This window comes from Dromiciops gliroides, chromosome 2 (assembly GCF_019393635.1).
Source record: "Dromiciops gliroides isolate mDroGli1 chromosome 2, mDroGli1.pri, whole genome shotgun sequence".
NCBI lineage: Eukaryota > Metazoa > Chordata > Mammalia > Microbiotheria > Microbiotheriidae > Dromiciops > Dromiciops gliroides.
Genome location: NC_057862.1, coordinates 319241232 through 319258046, shown reverse-complemented (window position 1 = coordinate 319258046; position 16815 = coordinate 319241232). Strand labels below are relative to the sequence as shown.

Sequence of the window (16815 nt, the reverse complement as noted above, 5' to 3'; positions counted from 1 at the left end):
CTGATATTGAGTTAGGTGATGGAAGATATTGTTCATACTTCTTTCTGGAAGAGATCAGTGATATCAGGAGGATGATGATTTGTGCACAGATTAGATTTAAGTGAGGCAGAGCTGCACAAAGTCATCAACCTCACTCTCCTCTTGGAATCATCAAAGTCCAGTGACAAGACAAAAGGGATGCAGTCGGTGACCTTGGCCTTTAAAATTAAGGTTTTTCTCAGGTCTCCATTTGTCTGAGGCAATACCTGTTCAATGACTAAGGTCTAGGTAAGAATTGAAACAAAATATGGCCTAGTTTACCATCACAAAAGCATCAGTTCTGGGAGGAAGAACCTCACATTCTGGCCAGAACAGAAAACAATTTCTATTTTACACTTGCTCTAAGCCATCAAAACCCAAACAATGAGCAAGAGAGGCTTGGGTTGGGGCCTATTACTGACCATTCAATGAAAGCCAGAGTGATTTGGGTTTAAAGGCATAGTCAGCAGGTGCATAAGAACTGCAATGGACTTTTAAAAAATCCTATTGTGTCAGAGTGACATTTCAAGAAAATGGAAGAGATTACCAAAGGAGAGAATGTAAGGAGACAATAGCAATTGATTGGGACTATACCTGTATTTATATACCTTAGAGTATGCCTATAATTAGGGACAAGAAGAAAAAGAGGGGGGCAGCTAGGTGGCACAGTGGATAGAGCACCGGCCCTGGAGTCAGGGAGTACCTGAGTTCAAATCTGGCCTCAGACACTTAACACTTACTAGCTGTGTGACCATGGGTAAGTCACTTAACCCCAATTGCCTCACTTGAAGAAGAAGAAGAAGAAGGAGAAGAAGAGAAAGAGGAATGAGAGGAGATTGAGAAAGTTTGGTTAGAAAAGACCATGAGAATGCAGTATACTAAGGACCAAGAGAGCAGAGAGTATCCAGAAGGAGGGTCAGTTGCTACTGAGAGGTCAAGGAGATGAAGATTAGGATAAGGCCACTGAATTGGTAATAAGGTTATCATCTGTCTCTAGCTCTCTTGCTGCCTCCATGGTTATTTCATACATCGATATGACCCTCATCATTTTATACTCTTCCTAACATCAGCATCTCACAGTCTTGTTCTTTTTCCCAAGGTGTCATCCTATACATCTTGTTGGTGGGATATCCTCCTTTCTGGGATGAGGACCAGCACCGACTATATCAGCAGATCAAAGCTGGAGCCTATGATGTGAGTACTGCTTAATCCTGCTTCTTGGCCCTCTTAGAGTGTTGGGTCTGCTATGGTCCTTCTGGCCTGCTATTTCTCAACAAGAGATGATCTCCCTGGTGGGACTTATGCACAGGAGAGGCCCTGTACTCAGTTTAGTCTCTGTAGATATTGTCAAAGCGTGAGTCCATGAGGAACTGCCCCTCTGGACAAAAATTTTCCTTTCTCCCTTTCTTATATTATTATTAGCATATTGTTTGTTGGCAAAGGTTATGATATTCTGTTATTTTTTACTGTAAAAAGATTCCCAAGACTTGTTTCTTAAAGGTTAGTGTTCGTGGTATACAGCTAGGCACACTGTATACATTGAAGACACATCAAATTTTAGAAGTTAGAATAGTAAAAATAACATAGTGATGAGCTCAAGATAATGCCAAGAAAATAAAGATGGCCCTTGACGAACCCAGGTCCAGATGCTACCTTGCCATCAACCCTTCTGAACTCTGATAGGAAAAGTGAGGGAAGGGTTGAAGCAAGAATTTAGTATCCCTTTGTTTCTTTCTTTTTCTTTTCTTTTCTTTCTTTCTTTTTTTTTTTGCGGGGCAATGGGGGTTAAATGACTTGCCCAGGGTCACAAAGCTAGTAAGTGTCAAGTGTCTGAGGCCAAATTTGAAATCAGGTACTCCTGAATCCGGGGCCTATGCTTTATCCACTGAGCCACCTATTTGCCCCCTAGTATCCCTTTGTAAAGAATCTTTTCACTAGGAGGAGGGCAGGTACAGCAAATGTCAGATTCAGGCCAATGTGAAACTTCTTTCTAAAGGCCCATACCTCAGACTTGGGGGAGTGGTGGGGGGTTAAAAGGGAAGAAAGGGGAGAAGGCCCTTTTTCTACTGCTATCCATTTCTGCCTGCTCTCTAGTGTGCCAGATTTCCTTTAGCTTCTACTGGTCTACTGGTGCTTACTTCTTCCCCTTAGCACACCCAAGACAGAAGTTTTTTTATTCTTTTTTTTTCAAGAGAATTTTATTAGCAATGAAGAGAAAGACCCATATAGCAAAACAAGTTCATAGAGCATAAAACTGTTGAGTTAGAGAGCTCAGGAATCACATTCAAAAATATGCCTAATGAGGGCCAGCTAGGTGGTGCAGTGGATAAAGCACTGGCCTTGGATCCAGGAGGACCTGAATTCAAATCCAGCCTCGGACACTTGACACTTACTAGCTGTGTGATCTTGGGCAAGTCACTTAACCCACATTGTCCTGAAAACAAAAACAAAAACTAAAACTAAAATATGCCTAATGCATTCTCTTGAGTGGTACAGGTGCCAGGGCTATGTAGTCTCTCACCTTCTTATCTAATTAAGCATCTGGGCCTGGTCCCATAATATGACCAGATGCCACAGTCCCTCAGAGAGGACCAAACATGAGTATCTCGCCAGCATCTAAACCCAACTCAGCCTTCTTTTCCATTTCAAAGTTGGGGCTCCCTTCTCTAGACCTGTCCCCTTTCCATCTCTGCTATTTGCAAAGCTGAGATAGCAGGCACGTCCTAGGACTCATGAACAATGGCTATCTTTTCCTGACCCAACTGCTGGCTTTATTGCCCAAGGTATGTTCAGTGTTGATGAGTTTTTTCTCCTCCTTACTTTCTTTAAGACTTCCTTTCCTTCCTTCCCCTGATCTCAGAAGTGTATTTCTAAAGCCATTGGAACACATTTTTATAAATTCACAAGCATATTAATAGCACAAAGAGAGGCAAGAACACATTATTTTTTACTAATGGGAGGAGAAAAATAATTTCATTACATCATGCACAGCTCCAAAGTGCAGGAAGGCGCCGTCTGCCTGAATGTAAAGACTATTCAGGTCAAAGTTGATTTCCCCAAAGTTTAGTGGTGGTGAAGAATCTGGACATTAAGTCATAGGAGAAAGGATTGAAGGAGTTGGGAATGTCTTGGGGAAGAGAAAACTTAAGAGGGACATGGGGGCAGCTAGGTGGCGCAGTGGATAGAGCACCAACCTTGGATTCAGGAGGACCTGAGTTCAAATCTGTCCTCAGACACTTAACACTTACTAGCTGTGTGACCCTGGGCAAGTCACTTAACCCCCATTGCCTCACCAAAAAAAAGAAAAGAAAAAAAAAGAGGGACATGGTTATTACCTTCAAGGATTTGGAGGACAGTCATATAGAGGAGTGATGGGGCTGATTCTTTGTGAATCTCCAACTAGGGCTCCTATCCCTTTGCTCCCCAGCTGCTTGTGTCTCCCTTGATTACCGCCCCCCCCACAATTAAAAAAATTTGTATATTTCATTAATTTTGGGGCATTTTTTAAACATAGTGGATAGAGGGCTAGCTTTGAAGCCAGTAAGATTTGAGTGCAAGTCCCATCTCTGACACTTACTGTCTTAGTCACCCTGGGCAAGTCATTTAACCTCAGTGCTTTCTAGGAACTCTCTAACATTATACGTTTCAGAGAAAGAGCCAGCTTGCATTGGTAGAGGGAGTTTATTCATCTGGGAATTCCCTGTGCCAATGACATAATGGGCCTAATCCTTATTCCTATATTTTGTAGACACTTATATATGTTATCTCTCCCTTAGAATTCAAGCTCCTTAGGAACAGGGAATGTTTCATTTTTGTATCCTCACACTGATCAATAAACACTTTAAAGTCTCCTATGTGTGAGACATTATATTAGACAATGGGGAAACTAAGATAAAAATGATAAAAGCCCTACCCTCTAGAAGCTTACATTCTTTGGGGGAGGGAATGCATATACATATAAAAGTAGATATGCAGAATAAATATGAAGAGAAATACAAATTAATGTAAAGTAGCTACTTGCAATGTGCTTTGGGAGAGGGGATATTGACAGCTGGGGATCAGGAAGGGCTTCATGTAGAAATTAATGTTTGAGCTGCATCTCAACATAAAGTAGGGATTCTATGAGGCAGAGATGAGGAATGGTCAACAGGGGATGGTCAGTGCAAAGGTACAGAGAAAAAAGATGGAGTTTCATGTGTGAAGAGCAGAGAAAAGTCCAGTTTTGCTTGATCACAGGGTGTGGGGAGGTGAGTAATGTCCTATGAGGCCAGAAAGATAGGTTGAGGTCATGATGTGAAGCCAAATAGAGGAGTTGATATATTATTCTAAAGGAAATAGGGAGCCACTGGAGTTTACTGAGTTGTGTAGTGACATGTTCAGTTCTATGCTTAAGGAGAATCACTTTGAAACCTGTAAGGAGGATGAATTAGAATAAGGAGAGAGGAATTGAGGCAAGGAGACCAATTAGGAGGCCAGCGGCATTATCTGGATGAGAGGTAAAGAGAACTTGAACAAAGGTGCTAACCTTATGATAAAGAGAAAGGGTGGGATGTGAGAAATGTAGAATTTAGAAATGGTAAGATTTGGGCCAACTTATTGGATATGTGGGGTAGGGGGAGAATGAAGAATCAGAGGTAGGGCTGAGGTTATGAACCTGGGAGACTGGAACAGTGACGGTGCCCTTGGCAGAAATAAGTGAGTTTGGTAGAGGGGTGGGGAGAAGATAATGTGTTCTGTTGTGGCTACGTTGAGCTTGAGACGTCTCTGTTATATCCAGTTTCAAATATCCAGTAGGCAGTTGGTGATGTGAGAACGAGGTGAAGGAGAGTCTGGGGCTAGAGATATAGACCCATGAGTCATCTGCACAGAGATAATTAAACCCATGGGAGCTGATGAGATCACCGAGAGAGAATGAGGACGTTGATTGATTGATTGATATTTCAATCCTCCTGGCTGCATGTAGATTCCGTTGTAGAGATCCAAAAGAACATGGAGGGGACTTTAATTTCCTTCCTATGTACACACACACACGTCATCAACCTAGGCCAATATTCAGCAATGACATATGGAAACTTGGAGATCATTTAGCCATAATATCAAAGGATTTAGAAATGGAGGGGGTAGGGGCAGCTAGGTAGCACAGTGGATAGAGCACTGGCCCTGGAGTCAGGAGGACCTAAGTTCAAACCCGGCCTCAGACACTTAACACTTGCTAGCTGTGTGACCCTGGGCAAGTCACTTAACCCCAATCGCCTCACTAAAAAAAAAGAAAAGAAATGGAGGGGGTATTAGAGATGAACTGGAGATTATCTAGAGATTATTCCAGATATTTCCATTTTCTTCAAGTCTCCCTACCCTCCAATTTAGTAAACTCCAACAACAGACTTCCAGGATGGTGAAGGAATTTTAGTTCATATCACTTATCCCAGCCCTTCACAACCTGGCCCCCCTCCTACTGTTCCCGTCTTCTTATATACCTTCCTCTTCTCCACATACTCCCTGATTAAGTGACACTGGCTTCTTTACAGGACACTCCATCTCCTAACACTGGGCATCCTCAATGGCTGTCCTCTGTGCCCAGAATGCTCAGGATTATTTGATGGAACTGGGGACTTCAGTCTGGAAAAGAGAAGACTTGGGGACACTAGGAAGTCACTGGCTCAAAGGCTAGTCAATTACTCTAGTCAATTACTTGTCAGGTGTGCTATAGAGGGACTACTTTTTCCAGAAGTGGGTCAGACCAGACAGCCTTGGAGATCCCTTTGTTTCAGGATACGTCTCTGTCCTCCCACCAATAATTCAAACATGAACATTCTGGGCACTCGGGGCTTTGTATGAAAAGGGTTTTTGGTGATGTTGTTGCTGTTATTATGTGTAATTAATTTTGGGGAGCCATAGCGTAGTAGTCCTGGGCTTGGTGACAAAAACCTTGAATCTGGTGCACACTTTGGACATTTATATTTGGACATATGAGCTCTGGCCAGGCAATGACCTGTGAGCCTCAGTTTCCTCCTGTAAAATGGAGATGAGCACAGTTGTACTACTTCAGAGATATTTACATCAATTTGATCCAATAAGAATGCATTCAGTGCTTACTATGTGCCATGCACTGGAGGGAAAAAGACAAAAGTGAAACCATCTCTGTTCTCAAAGAGCTTATATTCTACTGGAAAAACACTTTGGAAAGAGTAATGCTACATGAGCCCTTATCATTATTGTTTGGCTGTTTTTTTTTCCTTTTCTGAGTGGCAGGGTATTATAATGGCCAGCTTCAGAGTTAGGAAAACCTGGGTTCAAGTTCCATCTCTGATACATACTGGTTGTGTGACTGTGGGCAAGTCACTCCACATGACTGTGTCACCAGACCAGCCCCCTCCCCACTTCAACACATTTCATGTCTCCCTATCACCTCCAGGACCAAATATAAAATTCCATTTGATGTTCCAAGCCCTTCACAACCTGGCCCTCTCCTACTGTTCCTGTCTTCTTATATACCTTCCTCCTCTCCACATACTCCCTGATTAAGTGACGCTGGCTTCTTTGCAGGACACTCCATCTCCTAACTTTGGGCATCCTCACTGGCTGTCCTCTGTGCCCAGAATGCTCTCCCTCTTCATCTCTACATCCTTCTGGGCTTAAGCCTGGATCCCTTCAAGTCTCAGCTGAAACCCCACTTTCTATACAGAGCCTTTCCTGATCCCCTTTAATACCAGTGCCTGCCTTCTGCTGGTTAATTCCAATTTATCCTGTATCTGTCTTAGTAGAAGGTTGTTGTGTGTTGTCTCTCCCATTATGCTGTGGCCTCCTTGGAAATAGGGACTATATTTGTCTTTACCATATTCTCTTCACTTAGCATTGTGCCTGGGGCAGAGTAGGCTCTTATTAAATGCTTACTCACTTGACTTGTTGACTTTCAGTTCTAAAATTCTGTGATTCTATGGGATCATCTAGTATAATTTCTTTTTTTTTTTTGTGGGCCAATGGGGGTTAAGTGACTTTCCCAAGGTCACACAGCTAGTAAGTGTCAAGTGTCTGAGGCCAGATTTGAACTCAGGTACTCCTGATTCCAGGGCCGGTTCTTTCTCCACTGCGCCACCTAGCTGCCCCCATAATTTCTTTTTAAAGATGAGAAAACTGAGGCAAAGAAAGGACGACTAGCTTGCCTATGGTAGCAAAGCCAAGTCAGTGGAAGATCCAGGACTCTGACCCAAATTGCACTCATTGAATTTTAGCATTGTTAAATGGTCATATGGGGCAGTTAGGTGGTGTGGTGGATAGATGACTGGGCCAGGAGTCAGGAAGACTCTTCTTCCTGAGTCCAAATCGGGCCTCAGACAATTACTGGCTGTGTGAGCTTGGCCAAGTCACTTAACTTTATCTGCCTTGGTTTCCTCATTTGTAAAATGAGCTGGAGAAGGCAATGTCAAACCACTCTTGTATCTTTGCCAAGAAAATCCCAAATGGGGTCATGAAGAGTTGGACATGACTGAAAAATAAGAAGGGGCCATAGGAGTCAAGTTGTCCAACCTCCTACCTGATGCAGGAAGCCTTCAATGATAAACCTTGCACTTAGTTATCTACCTTCTGATTGAATAGCTCCAGGAATAAAGAGTTCTCTTCCTCAGGAGGCAGCATATTCCATTATTAGGCAGATTGATTTCTTAGAAAGTTCTTTGTGTGTTGAGATAAAAGGAGTCACATACAATAAACTGAATCTCTCACCCTCACAATAGCCCTTCCAGGATTCAAAAACAGGGGTCATGTCCCACCTGAATCTTCTCTTTTTCATGCTAAACACCCCTAGTGCCTTCATTGGTATGATATGGTTCTCATATCTTTCTCATTGTCAATGTTCGATGTTTCACAGTGCTCAGGATGTGGTCTAACCAGAGCAGAGTACAGTGGGACCATCAGGTTTCCTGATCTGGACTCTGGGTTTCTCTTCCCTTGCTCATTGTAGGCAACTGGTGCATGTTTATTGAACTGAATAGAATGAAATAGAATTCCCACAGCCTAAGATTCCGTTAGCTGTTTTGGCGGGCATAATAACATACAATTGACTCAGATTGAGCCTGTGGTCCATGAAAATCTCTAGGTCTTTTTCATACACGTGTCACTTTCATCTTGTACTTTTTTTTTTCTCGGGTCAAGGAGGGTTAAGTGACTTGCCCAAGGTCACACAGCTAGTAAGTGTCAAGTGTCTGAGGCTGGATTTGAACTCAGGTTCTCCTGAATCCTGGGCCGTGCTTTATCCACTGGGCCGCCTAACTGCCCCCTGTACTTTTTTTAAATGGACTCAAATGTAAGATTTTATATTTACTTCTTTTCAATTTCACATTATTTGATTCTTCCCATAGTGCCAGACTTTTTCTGATATTCTTAATGCTATAGAAATATGAGCAGTTATTGTTATTATTATTACTACAATATCCTGACTTTCTCATCTGTGTGTCCATCCAAATCACAGATAATGTGGGTGAAGACTGTCATTCTCAAATCTTCTCCTAGCTAATCATCCTCAGGTCTTTTAATCAATCTGTCACATTGATTACCCTCAGTTAGACAGATGCCATATTGTAAATGGCAGTTCTCAAAGTGTGGCCCCGAAGAGGTCAGGGCACCATGTACAGATGAAATACCCTAATCCTTCTCCCCTTCTCCCACTGCTACTATGTGCTTTCCCAGAGACAGTTGGAACTCTGACCTTGCTCAGACAAGCTAAGGTCTCCAAGTGGCCTCTGTTTCTATCTCTGGTAGACCCAAACAAGAAGGGTCTCTGGTCCATGGCTCTCCTATGCCTGCTCCCCTGCCAGGCAGGAGTTGTTCTGATTGCAGGGGGTGGCCTGTGGCAGGCTAGCCAAACCTGGCCCATTTGCCCCTTTCAGTTCCCATCCCCGGAATGGGACACCGTTACTCCAGAAGCCAAGGACCTGATTAATAAAATGCTCACCATCAACCCCTCCAAGCGCATCACAGCAGCCGAAGCCCTCAAGCACCCCTGGATCTCTGTAAGTAATACCTGGGATGGGGTTTGGGCAGCTGGGGTTGGGGTGTGGTAGGAGGGCTTCAGATCACATGGCCAAGGGTGACCTGCTTCTCAGGGGACCAAAGAATATTCATCATGCTCACTGCCCATGGGATCTGAGTATTTGGGAAACTATGTAACTTTTCTTGGCAAGCAAAGCCGCCTGTCCCTGTCCCAGAAAAGACATGTTAGGAGGAGAGAATTGGAAGTAATAGCTAATGACAACAGCTAGCATTCATAAAGTGCTTACTAGGTCCTGGGCACTAGGGGAGTGCTTTACAATTATTACCTCATCTGATCCTCACAACTCTGGGAGGTAGGTGCTATAGTTACCCCTACTTTACAATTGAGGCAAACAGAACTTAAGTGATTTGCCAGGGTCCCACAGCTTGTAAGTGTCTGAGGAAGGACTTGAACTCAGGTCTTTCAGACTCCAAGCCTGGTGCTCTATCCATGTTATACCAGATAGAGCAATGGGTTTGAGGTTAGGAGACCTAAGTTCAACTTATGGATCTAGCGTTTACTGGCTATGTGACTGTAGGCAAATTACTTAATGTTTTTGAACCCCAGTTTCCTTATCTATAAAATAATAAATCTATAATATAAAGTGTAATAATACTTGTATTGCTTACATGATGGGGTTATTGTGAGGAAAATGCTTTGTAAACAATAAGACATTATAGAAACATGAGCCAAAGTGAAAAAACTGTGAGGAGCTCCCCCCCACCTCCGCCGCCACTGCCCATGTGTTCTAGTGCTTTCTTCCCACCCGAATGCCTTTTAAATTTGATCTCCTAATTTATTGAGCTTCCACTGATAGGGGTTTACTACTGGTTCCACTTTGATAGGCTTGCCCTTGTACCATCACATCTTTGCTCCTATTTGCCTGTTTTAATTTGCACCCCCCTCAAGTCTGGAAACTGAAACTGTCCCTTAGATCAAAGTTCCACCCCCTCTCCCCACTCTGAACCCCATCCTTCCTGATCATGTCCTCCTCTCTTTCTTTTTTCACCAGCACCGATCCACAGTGGCTTCCTGCATGCACAGACAGGAGACCGTGGACTGCTTGAAGAAATTCAATGCAAGGAGGAAACTGAAGGTAACCCCTTGGCCTGGCTCCCTCTCTGAGACTGCTGGGTTCTGGATTCATCCACATTTCTGCCAGGGGGAATAGTGGATGAGACTGGTTGGGAGCCCCCTTGGGGAACCAGGAGATTCTCAGGCATTGCATGGGCCTTGAACAACAGTGAACTGCACTTGAAAAAGAGTTAAAGAGAAGTATGGTATCAGATCGTGAGTGGCTAGCTAGCTGTCATTGTGCACTGTGAGGAAGCCCACCTCTTCTCTGCCACCTCCCCCATGGGAGGCAGGGTAGACACAAGCGCCACCCTCGAAAAACCAAAATAGCTAGACTTGGAGTCTTGCGGTAGACTCGGGAACACAAAGGTTCGAATCTTGCCTTATGTGACTGAGGAATCTATTTAATGTCTCTGGGTCTCAGCTTCCTCATCTAGAAAATAAAGGAGTCTGACTGGATGACCTCTAAAGTCTCTTCTAACTCTAAATCTACAACCCTGAAATTGTGTGACCTTGGGCAAGTCACTTCCCTCAATCTGTACAGTGGGAAAAATGATACTATATGTGAGGAGAGTACTTTGTGATGCACTTATAAGTTATTATATTATAAAATGCTGTAGAAATGGGCTATTATTGTATATTATCATCGTTATTGAGAAGCAGCATGGTACAGTAGATACTTGAAAAGACCTGAGTTCAAGTACTGACTTTGACATATACCGATTTACCTTCCAGTGTCCCAGGGAACTCTCTAAGACGATAAGATGCAAAACAGATGCAATTAAAAAAAAATCTGTAGAGAGACTTACGTCACCTAGAATTCTCTATACTGATGAAATCATGGGTCTGGACTAAAAAAAAAAAATCATTGGGGGGCAGCTAGGTGGCGCAGTGGATAAAGCACCAGCCCTGGATTCAGGAGGACCTGAGTTCAAATCCAGCCTCAGATACTTGACACTTACTAGCTGTGTGACCCTGGGCAAATCACTTAATCCTCATTGCCCTGCAAAAAATAAATCATTATTATCCATATAGTTTAGAATAGTTCCTGAATGCCCAGTGTCTCTTAGTGTACTATGGGCTGTGCTGGAACAGGAGTTAAGGATGCTTCCTATCCAGTTAAATGGGCCTATGAGCCCCGAGGATTACATGGAGCTGAGGCATGATTTATTTTAGCTTTGCTGAGCTCACTGTTAATCTCCTTCCCTGACAGTGTCACGTTCCCAAGAGCCTCCCATCCTCCAATAATGGGGGTGGGGTGGGGAGGGAGGCAGAAGATGTTGGCACCAAAGGGCTGGTGAAATCCCAGGAGGAGACCTGGACCAAGGGGATTCCCACCTGACTTCAGGATTTTCGAGGCCAAAGGGAGCTTAGAAATTGAAGCAGAAGTCGGAAACCATATCATAGGAAATGATATCAGAACCGGAGGGACCGTAGAAGTCATGTATTCCACTCCCTCTGTTTTACAGATGTGGAATTTGAGGAGACGGAGAACCTTTCTGAAGGCTTGGAATTCCTTAGTCGGGGTAGAGAGAGAGAGCATTGAATGCTCTAAAGGGGGAGGAATAACTCGAGTTGGGGGCAAGGGTGGAAAGAGGAAGGAGGGTTGAGAAAGTGACCACCTACCTGACTCAGGCAGGAGATTTACATGGCTTTTTTGGAGACCTAGTTGGCAGGCCTCCTGGAGTCTGGCCAGCAAGCCCTGGCTCAGGCCGGAGCTGCCTATTAATACTCTTGTCCAACACAATCTTATGCCTGGAGTTATGCCCACCTAACACCCTTCCCAGCCAATCACTTTTTCTTTGGGAGTGCTGAGGACAGATGGACAGAGGGATGGGGGAGAATGGGAGGCTTGGTCTCTGAATACAACAATCTCTCCCTCTACCCACTCTCCACATTTTTTTATCCCTCCCTCCTTTCCCTTTTCTTCCCCGCTCTCTCTTCCCACCCTCACCCCTCTTGCCATTCTATTTTTGTCTGTTTCAGGGAGCTATCCTTACCACCATGCTGGCCACCAGGAACTTCTCTGGTAGGTGGTGGGACCCTTTGGTCCTCAGGATGTGACATACACAAACTCGGGATTGAAGGGTTCCATATCCTTGGTACTCTAAGGATGTGGGAGAGTTCAGGGGTGAAAACATTCCTGCTCATCCTGCCCAGGGAGTACAGGGAATTATTTTCTGGTTCCCACCCACTGCCATCACTGCCTGCTCAGCAATATACATACATGGAAGCAGCTAGTTCTTTGCCAAGACTGGGGTGACAGCTGAGGGGTGGGTGGAGGGGGAAGAGGAACATGAGGTGCTGACCAAGTGCTGAAAAATCCCAATGGACTTGACAGGTCTGTGTCTCTAAACAAGCTGCCCCATTGGCTGGAGCTACAGATTTGTATTTGGAGAGAGATTACCTGGGTTCAAACTCTAACTCTGGCACTTAATTAGCTGTATGACCCTAGGCAAGCCACTCAAACTTCTGAGAGCCTTACTTTCCTCATCTCTAAAATGGGGATAACAACCCTTACGAGGTTGTTAGGAGAAAAGTACTTTAAAAACTCTAAAGGACCAGAAAAAAAAGGAAAAAAAACCCTCTAAAGGACTCTGGGAAGGTAGAATATTCTTTTGATCATTCTCTGTGTCATGTGTGAGAATGGGACTCAGGTTGGGCGTGAAGACAACAGCAGCCCTGGTATGAGAGGCAACCTCACATAGGGAGGCTGGCCAAGCTTTGATCAGAGCTTTCCCCAGTTGGGCCAGTAAAGGACGGCCAGGAGGGAAGAAATGGATAGTGGGAGATGCCTGCAGAAGTACCATGGGCTTCCTGTGAGGGTATGTGAGAAGCACCCAATGGCTGCACAGCAATATCTGAGTTTACTAGATGGCAGTGAGGGGGAAGGGATGGCAGCCTGAATTTATCAAGTGACCCTTGCCTGAGGGCACATGAGTGAGTGACGGCATTGCCCAAGTCTGGTTGCTGATGCCAGGGGTTTGGGAGGACTGACAGGGCAGCTGAGTTGAGATGGCAAAGTTCGCACCAAAGTGAGAGAGGGGGTCTTTGGAGTGATTCTGCATTGCAGTGTGATCTCAGCTCCCTTTCCTGGTCCCACATATCCCCACCCAAGGGTACTGAAGGTTCATCCCATTTCCCTACTGCCAGAAAGCATGGAATCTTATCCACCTTGGGCAGCAGCTGGAGGCCCATTGGTAGGGGAACCATCCTTCAACCCAACAGACTCAGCCCAACACTGTCTTGCCTTTGCGTGTCATGGGTATGGCATAGTGCTCAAGCTGCCAGTTAGATGCTGATATCCAGCAGGCAAGGCAATGTGGCACAGTGCAAAGAGTCCTGGATTCAGAGCTGGAAGACTTGGGGTCACATCCTCGTTCTTCCACTTCTATCTGGGTGACCTTGGACAATCAGTCTAACCTCTTTGCGCTTGACTTCTCATCTTTAAGATGAAGGGATTGGGACACAATTACCTCTAAGGTCTCTTCCAGTTCTAAAACTCTGACTCCATTAATCTATGATCCTTTCTAGCACTAAATATACAATTCTCTTAACTCTTCGCCATCCTGTTTGCTCAGCCTGCAAGCCAAGCATGTTCCACCTTCCAGGGTTTCCCTTACATCCTCTGTCTTCTCTAGGCTGCTACCTCAAGAACCCTTGGAAGTTTCTTGCACATGCATAAGGAAATGAATACACTAGGTTAGAGACTCTAAGCAGGGCCTTAAGGGCCAGGAAAGTGGTTAGGAAATGCCTTCCCCACTAAAGAAGACTGTATTTGTGTCTCCCAAGAGAGACTAAGAAAACAAGATACTGACAGGTAACTGAGACAACGCCAAAGAGACAAGATGTTGAGTGGTTCAGTGGAAAGAGATGGCAATCTAGGGATCTCTTCCTCCCTGTTAGGCTTAATAATCACGATATTAGTCAAGTCACTTTCCTTCACTGTGCCTCACTTTCTTCATCCATATAATGGGCACAATAATCCCTGCCCTGTTTACCTTACAAAGTTCTGTGGACTAAGTAGGATAATGGATATGAGGTTTGGAAAGTACAAAGTGTAAAACCAATATGAGGAATGAATTGGTGCCTCCCGTTACAGGCTCCAAGGCATCATGGGTATGCAATTAAAAAAAAAGTCTCAAAGGGCATGTAGCAGGGACGTTATGGAATTCTTAGGTACCGGAAAGCCTCTGAGGGGGAACGTTGTGCACAGAGTATCCACAGGTAGCCAGGGGAGCCAGAGGGCAAGGCCTGGTGGATTATAGTTAAGGCTACAGCAGCTACTGTAGATAGGCCTTGAGGTATCAGGTTGCTAGGCTCACCATGTTTCCTTGAAGCAGTTTTGGGGAGTCAGAGCTAAACTCCTGACTGATTTGGGCCCACTTCTGCCTCTTACTCTCCTCTCTGGTGCACAGGACACCTAGAGAAAGGTTCAGGCAGAATGTCAGTCTGGGATGGGTATTCTGGGACCTTTTCTTGCTGGTATCCAAACCTAAGCACTCCATCCAGGAGGTGGGGGGGTGGGTGAGGAGATGACAGAAAGGCAGAGGCCTCTGGGAGTTTTCACTGGAACAGGAGTCCCAAGGCAGCTGGTTTATCTTCTTTCCGGCTGGTGTCTGGGGAGCCGACACCCACCCTGGGCATACTTTCCGGAGCTGAGAGTCTAGGGAGGGGCTACTATAGCTGGAAGGCACCAGTCTGGCCCTGGGAGGGGGGCCTGGGTTAGGACCTGAACAGTGGGTGGGCATCTGCTTCTTCTCATTGCCAAAACAGGGCCTGCAGCTGTCTAGTGAGGAGGATCGGGTGACACATGACCGAGGCAGCATGGGGCTAAAATTAGAGAGGGGGCAGAGGCAGGGAGAGAGTACAAACTTCCACTGTCACAGGAGTTTGAGACTCTGGGATTAGCCTTCGGACTGAATGGGGCTCAGAGGAAATCCCCCGAGGCTGATGGGGGACCCCTGTGGCTCTGCTGTGGCCAGGACCCTTGGGGGAGGAGTTCTCTTTCTTTGAAGTGCCCGAGTATCCTGTGGCTCACAGAGAAGGAAACTCCCCCTTCCCCCAGGGGGCCAACGCTGGTGCTGGGAAAAGGAGGAAGAAGAGGAAGAGGAGGGTGTCTGTCCTGAGGATCCCGGATCCAGCCTGGCCCGTGTCCCTCTCCCCTAGCCTCTCATCCTCTGCCTTGCTGCTCTCTGATGTTGCTCCTCCTCACACTATGGGCCCTGGTGCCCTGCCTTGTGCTCATAACTCTCTACTTTGTCTCCATCACAGGAGGGAAGAGCGGGGGCAATAAGAAGAATGATGGTGTGAAGGTAAGCTCCCCTTGATGCCTGAAAAGGCCTCAGGTGTGGTGGAAAAGAGCACACGATTTGAAGCCAGAGGGGACCTGGGTTCGAATCCCAACTGCTACATACTACCTGACTATGGGTAGTTTACCTAATTTCTCTGGCCTTCATTTCCCTCATCTATAAAATGAGGGGGATGGATTAAATGTTTTTTTTTTCTCTTTAAGGTTACTACCAATTCTGAATCTATGATGTTATGATAACAGAGTTTATACTCTGTGTGTGTGTGAGTGCATTGAGGAGGGGGTGGGGCTCCAACTCCTCTGGGTATCCTACTATACCCATAAGCCTGATCATCTGGGGCAGTACCAGTGATGGCGGCATCCTGGCTGTTGGTGATAATCAAGTCACATGGATTATTCTATTAAAAAATGGGTCCCTTGGGATGATGGCCTCTCTTCTTCCTCATTTCCCAGTCTCTTCTTCACCATCTCACCATTGGGTGTCTTCTCACAAGACACAGCTCTCCTGCAAGAGCATGGGATGGTCAGGAGCAGAAATCTGGGAGATAAAAGGGGGAAAGAGTGTAAAGGAAAGTCTGAATATGGGGGGAGAGGGTAGGTCAAGAAAAAAAGGGAAAGGGTTTAAATCCTCCCACTCCCACCCATTACCTGGAGTGATAGAGAACAAGAGGATGAGTGAGTGCTTGTGAATTAAGAGGGATAACAAAAACTTTCCCATAGAAGATTGTAGGTGTCCATGAGCCTTGGTCATTGGGAGAAAACCCCCACATATAAGGATGAACAGGGAGGTTTTCGCCTGCACACCTTCCCCCAAATTTCACTGATGTCCTTCCATTCTCTTTAGGGCCATTTGGCAGGAATAAGTATATGGCCCTACTGAATAAGGACTCACCAGGAGTAGGGTATCCAGGACCCAAATGGCTAAAAAGACCTGTCCTATTTTTTCCCCAAAGACATATTTAGTGGCCTACTGGGGATGCTGCCTGATCAATGATTATATCCCCTGACTATCATATCTCCTCTGAAGAGTTCCAGGGCCTAAGAATATCTGAAGAATATCTGTCCCCTCCCTAGAGGAAAGAACGGTTGACCTTCTACCTCCACAAAGTGGACATAAATTACCTTTCTCCCCCACCCTTACCCTCATATCATGCTGATGGCCAGTCACCCAATGACACTTCCTTATCTTCACTTCTTCCCTTTTATCTACTATCCTTTTCCTCCTCTCTCTGATGAATGGTGCTCGTGCCTCTAGGAAACATAATTGGTTCCTCTCTATCCCTTGGCTCCCTTCCACCACAAGGTCACTGTTCCTGGATAGGCCTTGTCATCCTACCACACTTAGCTCCCTCAGTACATGGGCTCCATGCCATTATATGATGTT

The 16815-nt window shown here is 45.3% G+C and overlaps 1 protein-coding gene across 1 annotated transcript in view; it reads left to right on the top strand.

The window, feature by feature from the left end:
* The window catches only part of CAMK2A (calcium/calmodulin dependent protein kinase II alpha), an 87994-nt gene that overhangs the window by 44788 nt on the left and 26391 nt on the right, over window positions 1-16815 (top strand). Inside the window, 5 exon segments of the mRNA XM_043982793.1 lie at window positions 1118-1212; window positions 8904-9026; window positions 10059-10142; window positions 12107-12149; window positions 15395-15435. Of these exon segments, the coding sequence (XP_043838728.1) occupies window positions 1118-1212; window positions 8904-9026; window positions 10059-10142; window positions 12107-12149; window positions 15395-15435 (386 nt within the window).